Source organism: Mauremys mutica, chromosome 7 (assembly GCF_020497125.1).
Source record: "Mauremys mutica isolate MM-2020 ecotype Southern chromosome 7, ASM2049712v1, whole genome shotgun sequence".
In the NCBI taxonomy this organism is placed as follows: Eukaryota; Metazoa; Chordata; order Testudines; family Geoemydidae; genus Mauremys; species Mauremys mutica.
Window position 1 is genome coordinate 51,740,350 of NC_059078.1, and position 16,711 is coordinate 51,757,060.

Below are 16,711 nucleotides of genomic sequence, written 5' to 3' on the forward strand. Positions count from 1 at the left end.
CATGTGCCTGCACTCTGCCAGTTTTCCACTGGAATGTGGTCCCTTGGGGAAACATAGCCAGGTGGTGTAAAGTGAGAACAGGTCTTTGGCTGCTGTAATTTATTATTTATACTAGGGCAGCTTGAGAATCAAGGAGCCATAACCAGCTGCCTGACTGCCTTCCCACTCTCCTTTGTCAAGTGGATCTAGCACGATAGACAATCGGGGCCACTATTTTTGAACAATCAGCATTTTGCTCTTTTGTAGACTTCTGTTTTTCTGTTTTCTCTTAGTATAAGGTGTTGCAAAAGTCATTTGTGAGGAGATAGTTGGGTGAGTGCTGGCTATCAGCTCAACAGGAATGGCCAGGCAATTAGTGTTCCTGGAAACTGAAGTCCGTGCTGCATTGTGAATTCATCAACTGATGTTGGAAGAGTGCTAAGCCCTTTCCTGGCAGTCTGCTGTGTACTTCTCATGATGTTTTCCATGAAACGATGTGGTGATACTCCCCAAGATTCTTCTTGGAACACACAATGTAACCCAATTATATGTGTGTAACCCAAGTATACAGAGAAGGTTTAAAGTATGTGAAATTTACTTTGTTCTCATCCTGCAAGGTACTGAGTGTCTTAAATTGCCAGAGTTGAAGGAATTCAGCACCCTCTAAGATTGCTTCATTATATCTCCAGTGGCCTTGATATATGAAAGTTTGCTATTTTTGTTATGTATTGCATTTTCAGATTTGGATGTAATCATTGAATCCTCTAAAACTTGGTTTACTTACATGTTGTTTTTTAATAATATTTCAGCACACCAAGAAGACCGGCTCAATCGGATCTCCCAGTTGTAGAGAGATCAGCTTCCCCATCCCTTAAACAGTCTGCCCAGACCCATGAAAGCACAAGAGAGATGCTGAGCCATGGTCACGCCAGCCAACAAACAGATGGACCTAGGAGGACACTCCAGGTGGACACCAGAATTCAGAGATCAGGACGATCTCCCTCTGTATCACCAGATCGAGGCAGCACCCCTACCTCACCTTATTCTGTCCCACAAATCGCACCCCTTCCAAGCAGCACACTCTGTCCTATATGCAAGACAACAGAACTCACCTCCTCTCCTAATCAGCCAAACTTCAACACTTGTACACAGTGTCACAACAAGGTCTGCAACCAGTGTGGATTCAACCCCAACCCCCATCTCACTGAGGTAATTGCTTCTTTTATTTCTCAGATTTTCAGCCTGACATTTTTTACTCAAGAGGTAGCAAGTAAGATTGCTTTAACACCAGATCACCTTTGGTGTTTTTAGGAATGGGAAACAGTCAGGTTGGTGTTCTCAGGAAACATCATGTGCTGCCAAATAGTTCAAATTTCAGGCTGTCTTGCATGCTCTGAGCTTTGAGGTAGCATCCTCATCTTCCACGTTCATGACAGGTTAGCATCCTTGTCCTTTAATGGTGACACTGCCGGCTAATCAGTGGATGGTTGTAGTGATCTGAGGACTGTAGAGGAAGAATGGGAAGCTGATATAAGGGAAAAGCTTACCAGGGGTTCTCAAACTGGGGGTCGGGACCCCTCAGGGGGTCGTGAGCTGTCAGCCTCCACCTCAAACCCCGTTTTGCCTCCAGCATTTATAATGGTGTTAAATATATTAAAAAGTGTTTTTAATTTATAAGGGGGGGGTCACACTCAGAGACTTGCTATGTGAAAGGAGTCACCAGTAAAAAAGTTGGAGAGCCACTGGCTTAGACCTTCATGGAGGTACAGTTTCCATCTAGATTCCTTCCCTTCCTCCTTCCCCCCCCCCCCCCCCCGGAGGCCATGGATTTCCTGACCCAGGTTAGTTCCACTTGCAAAGAAATGTCATAGGTGTGAAGGGTTGTACCATAGTGGGATCTTCATGAGGTGGTGACCGGTGGCAGAACAAGTATTTGAATGCTGAATATTTCAGATTCTCAGTGATACAGGTGATAGTTTTTGGCTGTGAATGCCTGACAGAATTGGAAGCAGATATTTTCTTCTGACGAGGTGGGAGATAAGTGAGAATAATCATTTGCAAGTTAATGTCTACTTGTAAAGTGTTTCAACCAAGGTGTGTGATGCGGGCTGTGTAAAATTGTAAGCATGAGATTCCCGGAGGCAGATTTGACAGTGTTTGAAATAGTTGAGTGATGTAATGCTGAGGACATGCAGGTGTGTGGGACTCTTTGAAATACCTGATCACTTTTATTTACATTTGTGACTTTAATTATGGGTACATGTAAATTCCTAGCTGAAAGAACAAGGTAGATGTACTTTTGTAGCTATTAAGGAGATGTATAATTGAGACTATTAGTATCCATAAAACTTTCCCAGGTAATAAAAAATATCTTAAATCCTAAGATTTTATTAAAATGTTCAAAAGTGCTTATGTGAGTTAGGAACCCAAATCCAAGGGAAGTTGGGCTCCTAAGTCACATAAGTGCTTTTGAAAATTGTCCCCATAATTTCAGTGATCTGCCAGTGACTCCTCTGAATTCTCACTTCACTAACAGAAATTTCAGTTTCTAAATGTTGTTGCCTCATATAAAGCCTCATTGCTGTCAATATTTGTTCTTTGGAAAAGGAAAGGTTAGGAGGACTACTATCCCTTGCATAGCAAGGTATATGATACTTATGCCAGCTGCATGTTTCTTTATAATCATTAGTTAGGCTCACAATAGAGGTCTTTCTATGGGATGTGGGGGTAGGCAGATACTGGACACAGTGTTGGTATATAATACTCTAAATACTTTTTATTGATTACAATATAAACCCCACTCGCTCCACATTCATACCGCTTTCATACTGCATCAAAGTCTGAAGATCAGAATGAAATCCCGATGTCTAGTCGAAATTCAATCCGATCACAAGGTGTGGAGAGCCGGCACTGCATACACCTTCTTTATCAGGGCTCTGGATGATGTCTGACTCCAAATTTCAGAAATGTCAGGCAACTATTTATAGACAAGTCTGTCTCATCATCAGCTCTTTGTCTTTGTTTCCTAAGCCTTTCGCCCATATCTCCGGGAAAACTGTTCCGGGCAGGCCACCATAATCCAAGACATTCCATTTCCTCTTATGGACATGACAAACTTCTTTAATACCAACCAGTCCTTTACCGCTTATAACCTTAAATCCTCACTTCAGTTGCCAACACGTACCTCACATACTCACGTCAAGCACACAGCATTCATACTAGGCTTCAATGGCCTATAGCATATTACAACATATATTACTATATATCCCAACAGTCCCCCAATGATTAATAACATTGATTATTATTTCAGAGTAGTAGCCGTGTTAGTCTGTATCCGCAAAAAAACCAGGAGTACTTGTGGCACCTTAGAGACTAACAAATTTATTGTAGCATAAGCTTTCGTGGGCTACAGCTCACTTCATCGGATGCATGTAGTGGAAAATACAGAAAGAAGACACACACACACACACACAAAACAATGGGTGTTACCATACACATTATAAAAAGAGTGATCAGTTAAGGTGAGCTGTTGTCAGCAGGAGAGAAAAATAACTGTTTGTAGTGGTAATGAAAATGGCCTATTTCCAGCACTTGGCAAGGAGATAAGCATGGGGAAATAGCTTTACTTTGTGTAATGGCCCATCCACTCCCAGTCTTTATTCAAACCTAATTTAATGGTGTCCAATTTGCAAATTAATTCCAATTCAGCAGTCTCTCGTGGGAATCTGTTTTTGAAGGTTTTTTTTGTTGTAATATTGCGACTTTTAGGTCTGTAATCGAGTGGCCAGGGAGGTTGAAGTGTTCTCCAACTGGTTTTTTAATGTTATAATTCTTGACGTCCCATTTGTGTCCATTTATTCTTTTACGTAGAGACTGTCCGGTTTGGCCAATGTACATGGCAGAGGGGCATTGCTGGCACATGATGGCAAATATTACATTGGTAGATGTGCAGGTGAACGAGCCTCTGATAGTATGGCTGATGTGATTACGTCCTGTGATGGTGTCCCTTGAATAGATATGTGGACAGAGTTGGAAACGGGCTTTGTTGCAAGGATAGGTTCCTGGGTTAGTGTTTTTGTTGTGTGGTTGCTGGTGAGTATTTGCTTCAGGTTTGGGGGCTGTCTGTAAGCAAGGACTGGCCTATCTCCCAAGATCTGTGAGAGTGATGAATCGTCCTTCAGGATAGGTTGTAGATCCTTGATGATGCACTGGAGAGGTTTTAGTTGGGGGCTGTAGGTAACGGCTAGTGGTGTTCTGTTACTTTCTTTGTTGGGCCTGTCCTGTAGTAGGTGACTTCTGGGTACTCTTCTGGCTCTGTCAATCTGTTTCTTCACTTCAGCAGGTGGATATTGTAGTTGTAAGAACGCTTGATAGAGATTTTGTAGGTGTTTGTCTCTGTCTGAGGGGTTGGAGTAAATGTGATTGTATCGTAGAGCTTGGCTGTAGACAGTGGATCAAGTGATGTGGTCTGGATGAAAGCTGGAGGCATGTAGGTAAGTATAGCGGTCAGTAGGTTTCCGGTATAGGGTGGTGTTTATGTGGCCATTGTTTATTAGTACTGTAGTGTTCAGGAAGTGGATCTCTGAGGCTGAGGTTGATGGTGGGGTGGAAATTGTTGAAATCATGATGGAATTCCTCAAGGGCTTCTTTTCCATGGGTTCAGATAATGAAGATGTCATCAATGTAGCGCAAGTAGAGTAGGGGCGTTAGGGGACGAGAGCTGAGGAAGCGTTGTTCTAAGTCAGCCATAAAAATGTTGGCATACTGTGGGGCCATGCGGGTACCCATAGCAGTGCCGCTGATTTGAAGGTACACATTGTCCCCAAATGTACAATAGTTATGGGTGAGGACAAAGTTACAAAGTTCAGCCACCAGGTTTGCTGTGACATTATCGGGGCTACTGTTCCTGATGGCTTGTAGTCCATCTTTGTGTGGAATGTTGGTGTAGAGGGCTTCTACATTGATTATTGTATCACTTTTATAATTTTGCAAGCCTCTCAGCTTTATATATTTCCTGATTCAAAACTCCTTGTCGTTTTCTTATTTGACAATACAAACACAGAATGACAAAGGTTAATAGAATCATTAACATGAACAATATTACAATAGGATGCAATGCCAGGAGGGCTGTGGCACTGGGAGACCATCCTTTAAAGACATCGTACCAATGGTGGACTTTCAATTCTTCCCCTTGTTTTCCCAATATATGATCATTATGCAACAAGATACTTATCTTTCCTAGCTGGGCAGATTTAGACAAATTCTTTGCATATTACTTTATTCTTTCACTTTTATCAACCGATTCCTCCCATCGTTCCCAGTGTACCCTAGATCAAAGGACCACTCCACATCTTTTGATTCCCAGACGATTTCCTTTTTTAAAAATAAGGGTCCCCGATTAAAAAGTCCCTTCAATAATAACCTCCATTACATTAAATTTGCGTGACTCAGTTGGACCTTTTTCTGTCATATTTCTCCAAAATATATATTTTTCAGTGGTTACCACACAATTGCCTAAATCAAACACACTTGTGCCATTAGGGGCTAAATACTGTATTATACATTGTCCACTTGAATGATTTAGATAACATCCCTCTAAGGACCAAGTTAGCTGTGGGCACACCCATTTATTTTGCCGCCACTCCTCACAATGTTTTGTCAGTTCCACCAATTTATAGCCCCCCTCTTCCTGGATCAGATGTGTTCCACTTATTTCTATTTGCCATAATTCTCTGTTAATAATCTTCGGCAGCACCAAGGCCATAGCTGCTCTTTCTCCCCTGCTCCCCTGTATTATGTAGTAGCATCCTGCCCTTCCAATCCCCTCTTAGAGTGGTTTGATTCCGATTAAACTCAACATGTTTCTTCCATCCAATAATTCGCTGTTTCCATATATGGGAGTCTTTGAACCATTCAAAGGGCCATTGCCCATTACTCAGTAGATTGACTATCCTCTCTATATACTGTATCCCATAAGCTTGCATCTGTACACATCGTATTGCTAATGCAGTTTTGTTATTAATTTCTCGCATTTAGATACATTTCCAAGGCTTGTATTTGTTTTAATTGGAGCACTACATTCCTTATTCCTTGCTCTGATGATATGCCAAAATTTTGTATTATATGCATCTGTTTGGCTCCCAAAATCTCACCCAAAGTTGACATTTCCCCCCATAATGTCTCAATATCAAACAAATTCAACACCCTGTTCCCAGCACCAATGCCACCCACAAGATATTCTCCTATACTTTTAGCTCCATCTCCCCATTGTTGTTGCCATGCTAGTAATAGAAGCAAGGCATATGGCATACACTCTGAATGTTGTGCACTCACATTTAATTGCATTCCCTCCAGCCAGATTGTTTGGTCCACAATAGTTGGGGCTTCAGTTACTTCCCCCCTTCTATATGGATGTTCATTTGCTGTGATTCTTGATGTGGTTTTATTTACTGGTGTTTGATTAAGAAACACAAAATACTGACCATATCCCCAAAAGTATATTCCCCTATCAATTCTCTTGAAACAGCTTAATTTTACCATTACGGAAGAATTTACCATAACGTCATACATCCACACTTTGAGAGGTGTTGACTTCTTCCATCCCACATGGACATTACTCCATTCTTTTTTGTGAATCACATCCAGGGTAGTTACATTAAATTCCAAAAAGTGCAATTCAGGATGTTTATATTTGGGTTATTTTCATTATAACTAAATTTAAGTATCAACCAGCCCTACTCTTTTATAATATAAAAATACCTCCCTTGCTTCTCCACATCCTTTGGTTTTAAATATTCCCATGTCAAAATCTTACCATTTCCCTACCATATTTCAAATTTCACCTCAAAAGGTTTCCCCTCACATGTGGTTTTGTTTGGTCCCATTTTCCCCATTGTGTCCCATGGGTGGTTGAACATATTTTCCTCTTTAATCCATACCTGCACTTTAGAGGTGCTCCCATGTGTGTATCTTTGTACCCCTAAGCTTCCCCAAATACTCACAAAACATAAAAAACAGAAACCATATCCCACCCTTCAGGGTGCCATCGACTTTCCCATTTTCCCCTAATCATTGGGATTTCTGATGGTGTTAGAACTTTTACTTTAAAATCAATCTTCATTCTTTGCAAACTTTTTTCTTTTGTCTGGTTCCACTTTTGCACCCTTCTTGTGTTGAGGTCTTGGCCATTATTCTGAAGAATATTGTCCAGTGCCTCTGACTATACTACCCCAAGCGCCTTTGCTAAACTCTTCTGTCTTTGCTCGAGCTCTGGTATTCTTCTACCTAAAATGTAATTCACACAGCACAATCTATCAACCAGACATAATACAAAGTAAAGCAAGCATAAGTAGCAAGCCAATTGCAAAAATTTTAGCACCGTGTCCACACTCCCAATCCAGGATCTGGTTGGGATATCCTCCTGTGCAGTTGGACATTCCCCTTTTATCTCTGTAAAACAAACCATGTAAAACCAAAAGGTTATCTAATCTTTGGGCCATAACTTTAATTGCGATGTGTGTACCCATTTCCCCTTTTCTTCCTTATTAATTTGCACTACAATGGGGGAAATTTTATTCATACTTGAAAACGGTCCAACCCATTTTGATTCCAAAATATGATCTTTTGATGTCAGCCTCAGATACATCACCTTATCCCCAGCATTCCACAATTTTGTATCCTGAGTGGCCTGTGAGTCCACATATTCTTTTGCTTTCCAAATTGCATCTGTTAGTCTAAATTCCATTTTCTTAAGTTCCATCAGTAACACTTTAACCCACTGGGTAACTGACACTTCCTCTACTTCCCCTTCTCCTGGGTATAGTAGAGGGCTCCACAGTCTATAGGCCTTCCATAAAGAATTTGGTATGGCTGGTACCCTATACCTAACCAGTCACTACTTCAAATTGCCGCCAACACCAATGGTAATTTCTCATCCTTTACTTGCCTCTTGTACTACCTTTCGCAGAGCCTACCTAATTGTTTGATCCACTCTCTCTACCAATCCTGATGATTGAGGATGGTAAGGAATGTGTAACTGCTGCTTTGTTCCTAAAGCCTTCAATAAACCTTTAACTACTTCCCCCACAAAATGCTGCCCGTTATCTGAATCAATCACTCCCGGAGTTCCATACCTGCTAAAAACAACTTCCCATAGTTTCTTAGTCTGTGCAGTATGGTTCCGGGTATGAATCGCCTTCATCCATCCGGAAAAGGAATCTACCACCACCACCAGATACTGATTTCCCCTGGAAGTTTTCAGCAACTTATCAATATTCCATGGCCCTGCAATTCTCTGATGTAATAATGGCCCTGCACTAGGTGTTCTATTGCTGTTTGCCATGCATTTTATACAATTTGTAAGAAATCTCTGTACATCCTCCTGTACTCTAGGCCAAATTCTGATTTGTTTTACCTTAAAAAATGTGTTCATTATTCCTTGATGTGCCGTGGAGTGGCAGACATTAATGATTTCTTCCCTTTGGGTTTTTTCAGGGACCCACTTTACCTCTCCTGTCTTTTTGTTCACTGTGTACGCCCTTTACACTCCAGTTTCCCCATTTCTCCTCTGGCTTAATCTCCTGCACTATAGCCTATGCTCTAGTAACTATCACAACTCCCAAAGGCTCCATTGCTGCTGTCTTGGCCAAGGCATCAGCCTTATCATTCCAAAATTTTTCATTCCCCTCTCGCTTTTGATGACCTCTTCTAATATGTCATACCTTCAGTTTCCCTGGATTCCTTTTTAACCAATAATAAATTTGCTTCCAGTCCTCCTTTTGGACTAATCCTATACAACAATCCTTGTACTTCAAAATCTGAATCCATATAAACGTTTAATGCAATCCAAGGTTCCATTCTTCCATACTAACAAATCACTAAGGTGGATTTGATTTAAATCAAATTGATTTAAATCACTAGTCAGGAAGACTCGATTTAATCATGGATTTCTACATAGAAGTGCATTCTTGTTGGTTGTTATACCCTTAATACAGATTCTTCACAACTCAGGGATAGATGTAGGTTTCATTTTTAGAAGGATCACACTATGCATTTTTAAAGTGATTTGTTTTGAAAACTTTTCAGATTAGTTTTACAGTTATATCAGAAAATGAATGATTGTTTGGTAATTTCATTTACCAAAGGTAATTGAAACAGATAGTTCACCTCTCAATAACTTCATAAATATCTCCAGTTCAACAGGTTAATCATTAATATTTGGAGGATTTTCTTGCTATGTTGTATTAGGAGGAGAACATCACGAGACAGACATTTAAATTGTTTTATTTAACTAAAACAACAACGTTATGTATTCTGGATTTTTTTTCTTCAACAACAAACATATAATTTAACAAAACAAGCATATGAATTTTTGAATTTAGTTGAACATTCAAGTTTTTTAAAATCAGGTTTGTTTTTGTTAAAATTGTTTTAAACTAACATAGTTAAATGAAATATTTAAAAAAAAAATCGACTGTCAGCCTGGTCAACAAGAGAAACTTAAAATATTGGCTTCTGTGGCTAACTGAGTCCTCTTCACCTTCATTTTCCTGTTTGTTCATAATCTGGAAAAGAAAAACCAGCTTTCCTGCTTTTTCAGGTCCCAAACGATTTCTCAATTTGGAATGAATTAGTCCAAAGGAAGAAAATATCTTTTCTACATGGGCAGAAGAAGCTACTGCTGTTAAAAGTGAGATTATCACTTCTACAGTCTCTGAACCCAAGTGCTAAACTGACATCCACCAGTTCACTGGTGTGACTTTCTTTAAAACATCATCAGCAAACATATATTTCTCGAATGGTTCACCCTTAGCTCTGAAGTTTATTATAGTTGGCATTATGGAGGGATGATTGCTGGATGTCCATGTCATAGCCAACTCCTCTTCTTCAGCAGTTAAGGTTTGACCCTGGTACTGAGTATTGAGAATATTTGCAAGAAAATGAGCTGGAGATAGTGCTTGTCCCATTTGTTTTTTTTAATGCTTGTAATTTAACTATCATTGCATATTTCTCTTTTTAAGATCTCACTCTGTTCCTTCCAAATTTCAACAGCATCAGCAATAAAACAGCTATTTCCCTGCATTTTGTTCAAGGCTACAGAAATAGGATTCAGGGTACTCAGCATGTGTTCAACATTTCTCTTAGGCCCAATGCTGAGAAGTTTGGCTGTGACAGTGCCATCTATTTGTTTTGTTCACGATTTTGTTCACTAACTGTCATCGGATTAGGCCAGTTCTTGATATAGTGCGCAAAACAGTCCACTACTGAGTTCCATCGCACGTCTTGTGGCAGAGTTTGCTTGGTTCCTCCCACTTTTTTCAGAGCAGCTGCTGCAAAGTGGTTGTTATGGAAGTATTTTTCAATTTCAACAACACTAGCCTTTATTTCTGGAGCACTGAAGTCTTTGGCTAGGAGATGCATCAAATGAGCACTGCAACCATATGTTATTATCTTGGGACTCTCTTCTGAATAATTTTATTCTCATTTTGGATACATTTGCAGCATTGTCTGTGACCAAGCTATGTACTAGACATCTGAATTATTTTTCTCAGTTTGTTATAGCTTTTACTGCTGCTACTTGTAAGTATTCTGCTGTGTGTGCATTTCCTGATGTATCAGTTGTTTCTGTAAGGAACAGAATCCAGACTAACATGGCTACCCCTCTGATACTTCTGTAAGGAAGACATTCCTTTCTTCTATTGTCACACAGGGCCATACAACAGGATCATTGTGGACATTTCTCCACCCATCAAGACTCAGGGTTAACAATTTTACCCTCTAGACCTTTTGCACACTGCCCAATTTCTCTTTCATACATTTTATCCAGCAATTTGCCTGTGCCATTTTCTCTGTTGGGTGGATTGTATCCTGGTCTTAATGACTGAACCGTGTTAATGAAGTGTGGGTTCTCAATCATACGGAAAGGAGAGTTTGTTGTATAAACAAACCAGGCAATTTTTTCATCTATTATCTCTTTTTGTAATCTGCTGGCTCTTATCACAAACTTATCTATGGTTTGTTTCTGGATGATGGAGATTTTTTTTTCTTTTTGCTACAGGAGATATACTGTGGCTCTGTAACATACATAATGTGACTGAAACACTATCATTGGCATATAACTCTGAAACTATAGAAAATGATGGTGATCTTGAAGGTGGATAGTCTTCAGAATCCTGTATGTTGAGGATGGAGTCTCCTAAACAAAATAAGACAGTTGTGGCAAATTGCTGGCACTACTATGATGGGTCTCGTGCTTTCTTTCTTTCTTTTTTTTTTGGGGGGGGGGGGCGGTAAGGTGGTGTCAGGGCACTGTTTCTTGCCCCTGAACTGGGATATTAACTGCACTACTAGTGTCCTAGAGGGAGGGACCTGGGCCCGCCCTCTACTCCGGGTCCCAGCCCAGGGGCCCTAGGGATAGCAGTAAACCACTTGAAGTAGCGGTTCCTTCCCCTGGGCTACTTCCCTCTCCTGCCCTTCAGCTTGTGGGGGCTTCCTGCCCTCCTTCTGCACAAGCCAGGTGTCCCTTTACCTAGGGTCTTGGTCTTCTTAGCCCACCGCAGCACTTCTCCAAACTTTCCTCTGCTTCCCTCCAAACTGCTCTCTGCTCCAACACCAATCCACTCTGCTTCAACTCCTCCCCTTGTCTGATTGAAGCAGGGGTTTCTTATCAGGTGACTGACTTCAGGTGCTTTAATTGGTTTCAGGTGCTTTAATTAATCTATAGCAAACTTTCTTCCCTCTACAGGGAATAAGGCTCCCTTCTAACCCTCTCCTGCTGCCCTCTGGTCATGCTGTGTCACACAATGCAGTTATTTATTTGTTATTACCACACTGCTCATTTAGTATTACTCATTGCATTCACTGACAGTACTACTTTCAAAGTGAAATTGTAAAAGGAAGATCTGCCTATTTCAGCTATTTATTTTTTTATCACATCTGGAACTAAATAGAGTAACAACTATATTTTTTGCTCAAACATGAGAATTCAAGAATAGTCCAGAAGGAAGACAGGCAGTCCTTAAGAAAGAAGTATAAAATAAAGAAGTTTACCAACCTGAAGATTCTGCATGTTCAGACATGTTCCTTTCATCATCTTCAACACAGCTTCCTCATGAGAAGGAACACTTCTCATGATGTTGTTTCATTTGGGCATGCAGGCCTTGCATTTCTTTGTTGCACTGTTTGCATTTTGCACACATGCCTGTCTTTACCCACAGGTAGAGGAACTTCTTTAAAATATTCCCAAAATGGGTCTCTTTTACGCTCTGCTGCCATTATAGGTTTTCCCTTCTAGTGAGAGAATGGTATGGTAGATCTCAAATCAGTGAAGGCTACACTCAGAAAGACCTCAAGACTTCTGGAATATGCTGCTCAAACAGTTTTAGTTTTGTTTCTACTGCCTGTCCCTCCCTTCTCACATTTATCTCCAGACTTCTTCTCCTTGTCCAGATCTATTCCACCCTCAACAATCTTCTGTTCATTGAACTTTCTGAAACTTTGCACTTTTAGAGAGAGGTAAGAGATTGACTCTGTGTACACAAATGTGCAGTGGGACAATAGGGTTGAGGTCTGTTATTTCTCACCTCTATATATTATTTATTTATTTAAAACATTTTTGCTGTTAACAAGCATGTTATCTCTGAAGACACAAATCCACAGTTTGAGAACTCTAAAACTAAGCATCTCTGATGGTATCTTCTAGACTGAGTCTCATTGGGTAGATAGAAAGATTAACCTAAATAATCTATACAGAAGCCCCTGGAACCCCACAAGATTGTATCCCTAATTCATGAACTAATTGAACTCATTCACAAAACTTCTTAAACATTTCATGAATATATTGTCTCATATTATAGAATTAGCATTTATAATCCCTAGTCCACAATGAGACATTGTAGCTCAAAGATATATCTTTAGGTAGGTTTTTTCCTCAAACAGAATTTTATTAAAAAAATCTGATTTAAATAAAAAAAATCAGATTTAAAATTTTTTTTTAATCATTGATTTTTATCCACCCTGCTTTGTAGTTAATAAATTTGTTTGTTTATTCTACCTGAAGCAGTGCGTTTCGTTTGAAGTATGTCAGAAACTCCCCTTGGGATAACAACCCTGGTGCATATCAATTTCTTTGTTAAATTGACAAACTCATATAAGCTTGCAGTGTCCAGCGGGCATAACTGGACACTGCAAGACGGAGGTTCCTAGGGTTGTGTCTGGGACCAGAGATATTGGCTAGTGTCATTCGGTTGCACAAGCCAAGGAGCAGCTTACATGCTAGTGGCTGTGTGTGAACAGCCCAGGAGTGGGGGTTCTCAGAGCAGAACAGGGTAAGGCCGGCTCCCAGAGTCAAGTATTGGAGTAACTTAGCAGGTCACCGGTCCGGATTACACTAGAGGGGAACGTCACATGGGGGTCCTCTGGTTTTGGCAGATTCATTAGCGATTTCACCATTTGTTGATAAACTTGAATTCCTTGTTCTCCCAGGGTTACCCCTAAATAAGTTACTTTCCTTTGTATTGATTGGGCTTTCTCTCTATTAACCTTAAAGCCCATCTTCTGAATAAGCTTTAGAACAGGGGTCGGCAACCTATGGCACGCGTGCCGAAGATGGCATGCGAGCCGATTTTTTTTTTTTAATGGCATGCTGCTGCCTGCTGGGGTCCCACTCAGCCCACTGCCGAACCCCAGCAGGCAGCAGCGTGCCATTAAAAATGCTGCTCTACCCAGCCCGCTCTTCTCTGCCTCCTGCCTACCGCTCTCTCTGGCGGGCAGGGGGCAGAAGTAAGCTTGGTCCTGCCGGCTGCTGCTGTACGGCAGGCTCCGCCGGCAGCCAAGCTTCCCCCATCCCCCGCCTCTTCCCCCAGCGTGCTGCATCGAGCCCTGCCTCGCCTCCTCTCCCTCCCTGTCGCTGATGGCCCTTGCGAGGCAGGGGAGAAGAGCAGCCCCAGCGCCCTCGCTGCTCAGACCGGTAAGGAGACGGGGAAGGGAGGCAGGAGCGGAGCCTTGGGGAAGGGGGGTAGGAGCGGGGCGTATCCCTCCAGCCCCCTGCCATGAGCCGCGAGCCGCTCAGGGCAGGGGGCTGGGAGCACCCCCAGATCCCAGCCCTCTGCCCTGACCCCTGCACCCCCTTGCACCCCAGTCCCCTGCATCCCCCCCACAACCCCATCCCTGACTCCTGCACCCTCCACACATACCCAGCCCCACCACACCCCCTGCCCTGACTCTGCACTCCCCACACCCCCTGCCCTGACTCCTGCACTCCCCACACATACCCAGCCCCTCCACACCTCATGCCCTGACTCTTGCACCCCCCACATCCCCACTCCTCACCGTGAGCACCAAATGGGAGCTCCTGCACCCCCTCCACATTCCCACGTGCACCCCTTGCACCAAATGGGAGCTGCCCAGGTAAGCGCTTCACATCCAAACCTCCTACCCCAACCCAGCCCCCTCCCTCATTCTAGCTCCTGGCCAGACCCTGCACCCCAACCCCCAGCCTGCTCCGGCACCCCCAGCCCTGTGCTCAGCGCACCCTCATCCTCAGCTCAGTGCAGAGAGAGAGAGAGAGGAAGAGAATGGGCCAGAACCAGGGAGAAGGTAGGTACCCACTCAATGTGGGCAGGGCCGGGACCCCAGGCTGGCAGCGGGCTGAGTGGGGCCGGTGGCTCGGCCCACTGCTGGTCTGGGGTGCCAGCCCCGCTCAGCTCGCCGCCGGTCTGGGGTTCTGGCTGCCGGCTCCTTGCCAGCTGGGGTGCCAGCCGCCGGCCCCGCTCAGCCCACTGCCAGCCTGGGGTTCCGGCCGCAGGCCCCGCTCAGCCCGCTGCCAGTCCTAGATGAACAGAACCCCAGGCTGGGAGCGGGCTGAGCAGGCCGGCGGCTTAAGATCTGTATTTTAATTTAATTTTAAATGAAGCTTCTTTAAACATTTTGAAAACCTTGTTTACTTTACCTACAACAGTAGTTTAGTTATACTATATATAGACTTAGAGCGAGAAACCTAAAAAACATTAAAATGTATTACTGGCATGCAAAACCTTAAATTAAAGTGAATAAATGAAGACTCGGCACACCACTTCTGAAAGGTTGCCGACCCCTGCTTTAGAACCTCTCTAGTGCGTTCATTTACCTTCCCCCTCAGTATCTCCCCAAACTAATATATCATCCACATATGAGGTGACATTCTCCCAGTCCTCTTAAATAACTGGTCCAACATCTCCACCACGTGTTGGTGCGCAATGTCTTGGGCATTATGCAATCCCTGGGGTATTCTTTTAAACAGCTGCTGTTGTCCTTTAAATACAAAGCAGGCCCAGGAATCAGGGTGCAATGGAATGGCAAAGAAACAGTTTCCCAAGTCTATTACAGAGAACCATTTAAGGATCCCCTGTATCCTTACCATCACTTGAGGCAAATCTGCTACTATCGGTGCCATAGGGGAAGTGGCTTTGTTCATTTGTCTAAAATCCACTGTCAATCTCCAGTCTTCTGAGGCCTTTAATCTGGGCCAAATTGGGCTGTTGTATGCCAAATTTCCCTTTTCAATTACTCCCTGTTGTTCTAATGATTCAGTTATCTTTCCAACACCTGCCTCCGCTTGTATGGAGGTATTTATACTGTTTCTGAGGTGGTACTTTATCCCCCACAATTTTAACACATGCCTCAATTGTACCACATTCTGGTTTATTTTTAATCTATACATCACATATCCTGCTGATCTAGATTACTGTATATACTTGTTCATAAATTGAATATTTTTGGTTAAAAAGTGATGCATCAAAGAGCAGGGGTCGGCTTATAAACGGGTCTACACGAATATTTGACGATTGTAAACTCTATGGAATCATTGAATTGAATATCTAATACATTGTCATTTTGTTTACTTGGAGCGTCTGCAGGCATGGACCCCTTGGCTCCCTGTGGCCATGGTTCGCCGTTCCCAGCCAATGGGAGCTGCAGGAAGTGGCGCACCACTTCCCGCAGATCCCATTGGCTGGGAATGGCAAACCGCAGACACTGGGGGCTGAGGAGCTCCATGCCTGTGAACGCTCCAGGTAAACAAAACATCCAGGCCTGCTAGCGGCTTACCCTAATGGGCCAGGAGCCAAAGTTTGCCACCCCCTGAAATATAGGGTCAGCTTATGAAAGGGTCATACAGTTTTTGCTATTTTTACCTAACCATCTTGGGTGGTCAGCTTATAAATGAACGGGCTAATGAACGAGTATATATGGTAATTTCCTCTTCTGCTTTTGCAGCACATATTCTCAGAATGTATCCCGCTGTCACAGCACCCTCCGTCCAGCTGTGCACATGCCATAAGATTCCATTGGTTAAGTCCAAAACCAGCCGATCCTCCTTTAGAAATGGAGTCTCTAGAATTACTGGAATGGCCGCTTGATCTATATGCCGCATTCGTTTTCATTGGCCTCCCAGAGTATGTGCTCCTGTTTTCAACTATACATAAAATATGGCTTTGAAGATTTGCATATCATCCATATGTACTAGATGACCAGCCCAGCGAAGTTGCATCTGTATGATTAGGGATTCAATGCTAGTCATGTAGCACTGGTCCAGGACTTTTAATGTTTGGTGTCCTGTCCGACCACTTGATGAGACTCAAACAACACATGCTTAATGCGTTCGTGACAAAGAGAGGCTCAGGTGAAGCTCCATTTTCCAGCACTTGAGCTAGCATGCTGTCATGGAATAAGTGCATGATGGTGATGAATTTGTGTG

At 42.6% G+C, this 16,711-nt stretch overlaps 1 protein-coding gene and 1 long non-coding RNA gene across 3 annotated transcripts in view; one reads left to right on the forward strand and one right to left on the reverse strand.

The window, feature by feature from the left end:
• Positions 1 to 16,711, forward strand: part of BSN (bassoon presynaptic cytomatrix protein) — a 463,396-nt gene that overhangs the window by 13,022 nt on the left and 433,663 nt on the right. For both annotated transcript variants that reach the window (XM_045023161.1, XM_045023160.1), the window contains exon 2: positions 789 to 1,188. In XM_045023161.1, coding sequence (XP_044879096.1) covers positions 789 to 1,188 — 400 coding nt within the window. The remainder of the gene's footprint in view (positions 1 to 788; positions 1,189 to 16,711) is intronic.
• LOC123373905 lies at positions 6,831 to 8,238 on the reverse strand. Its single transcript, XR_006580934.1, has 3 exons — positions 8,112 to 8,238; positions 7,358 to 7,428; positions 6,831 to 7,263 (listed from the first exon to the last, which is right to left on the reverse strand). It is a non-coding gene; the product is annotated as an uncharacterized LOC123373905 (long non-coding RNA).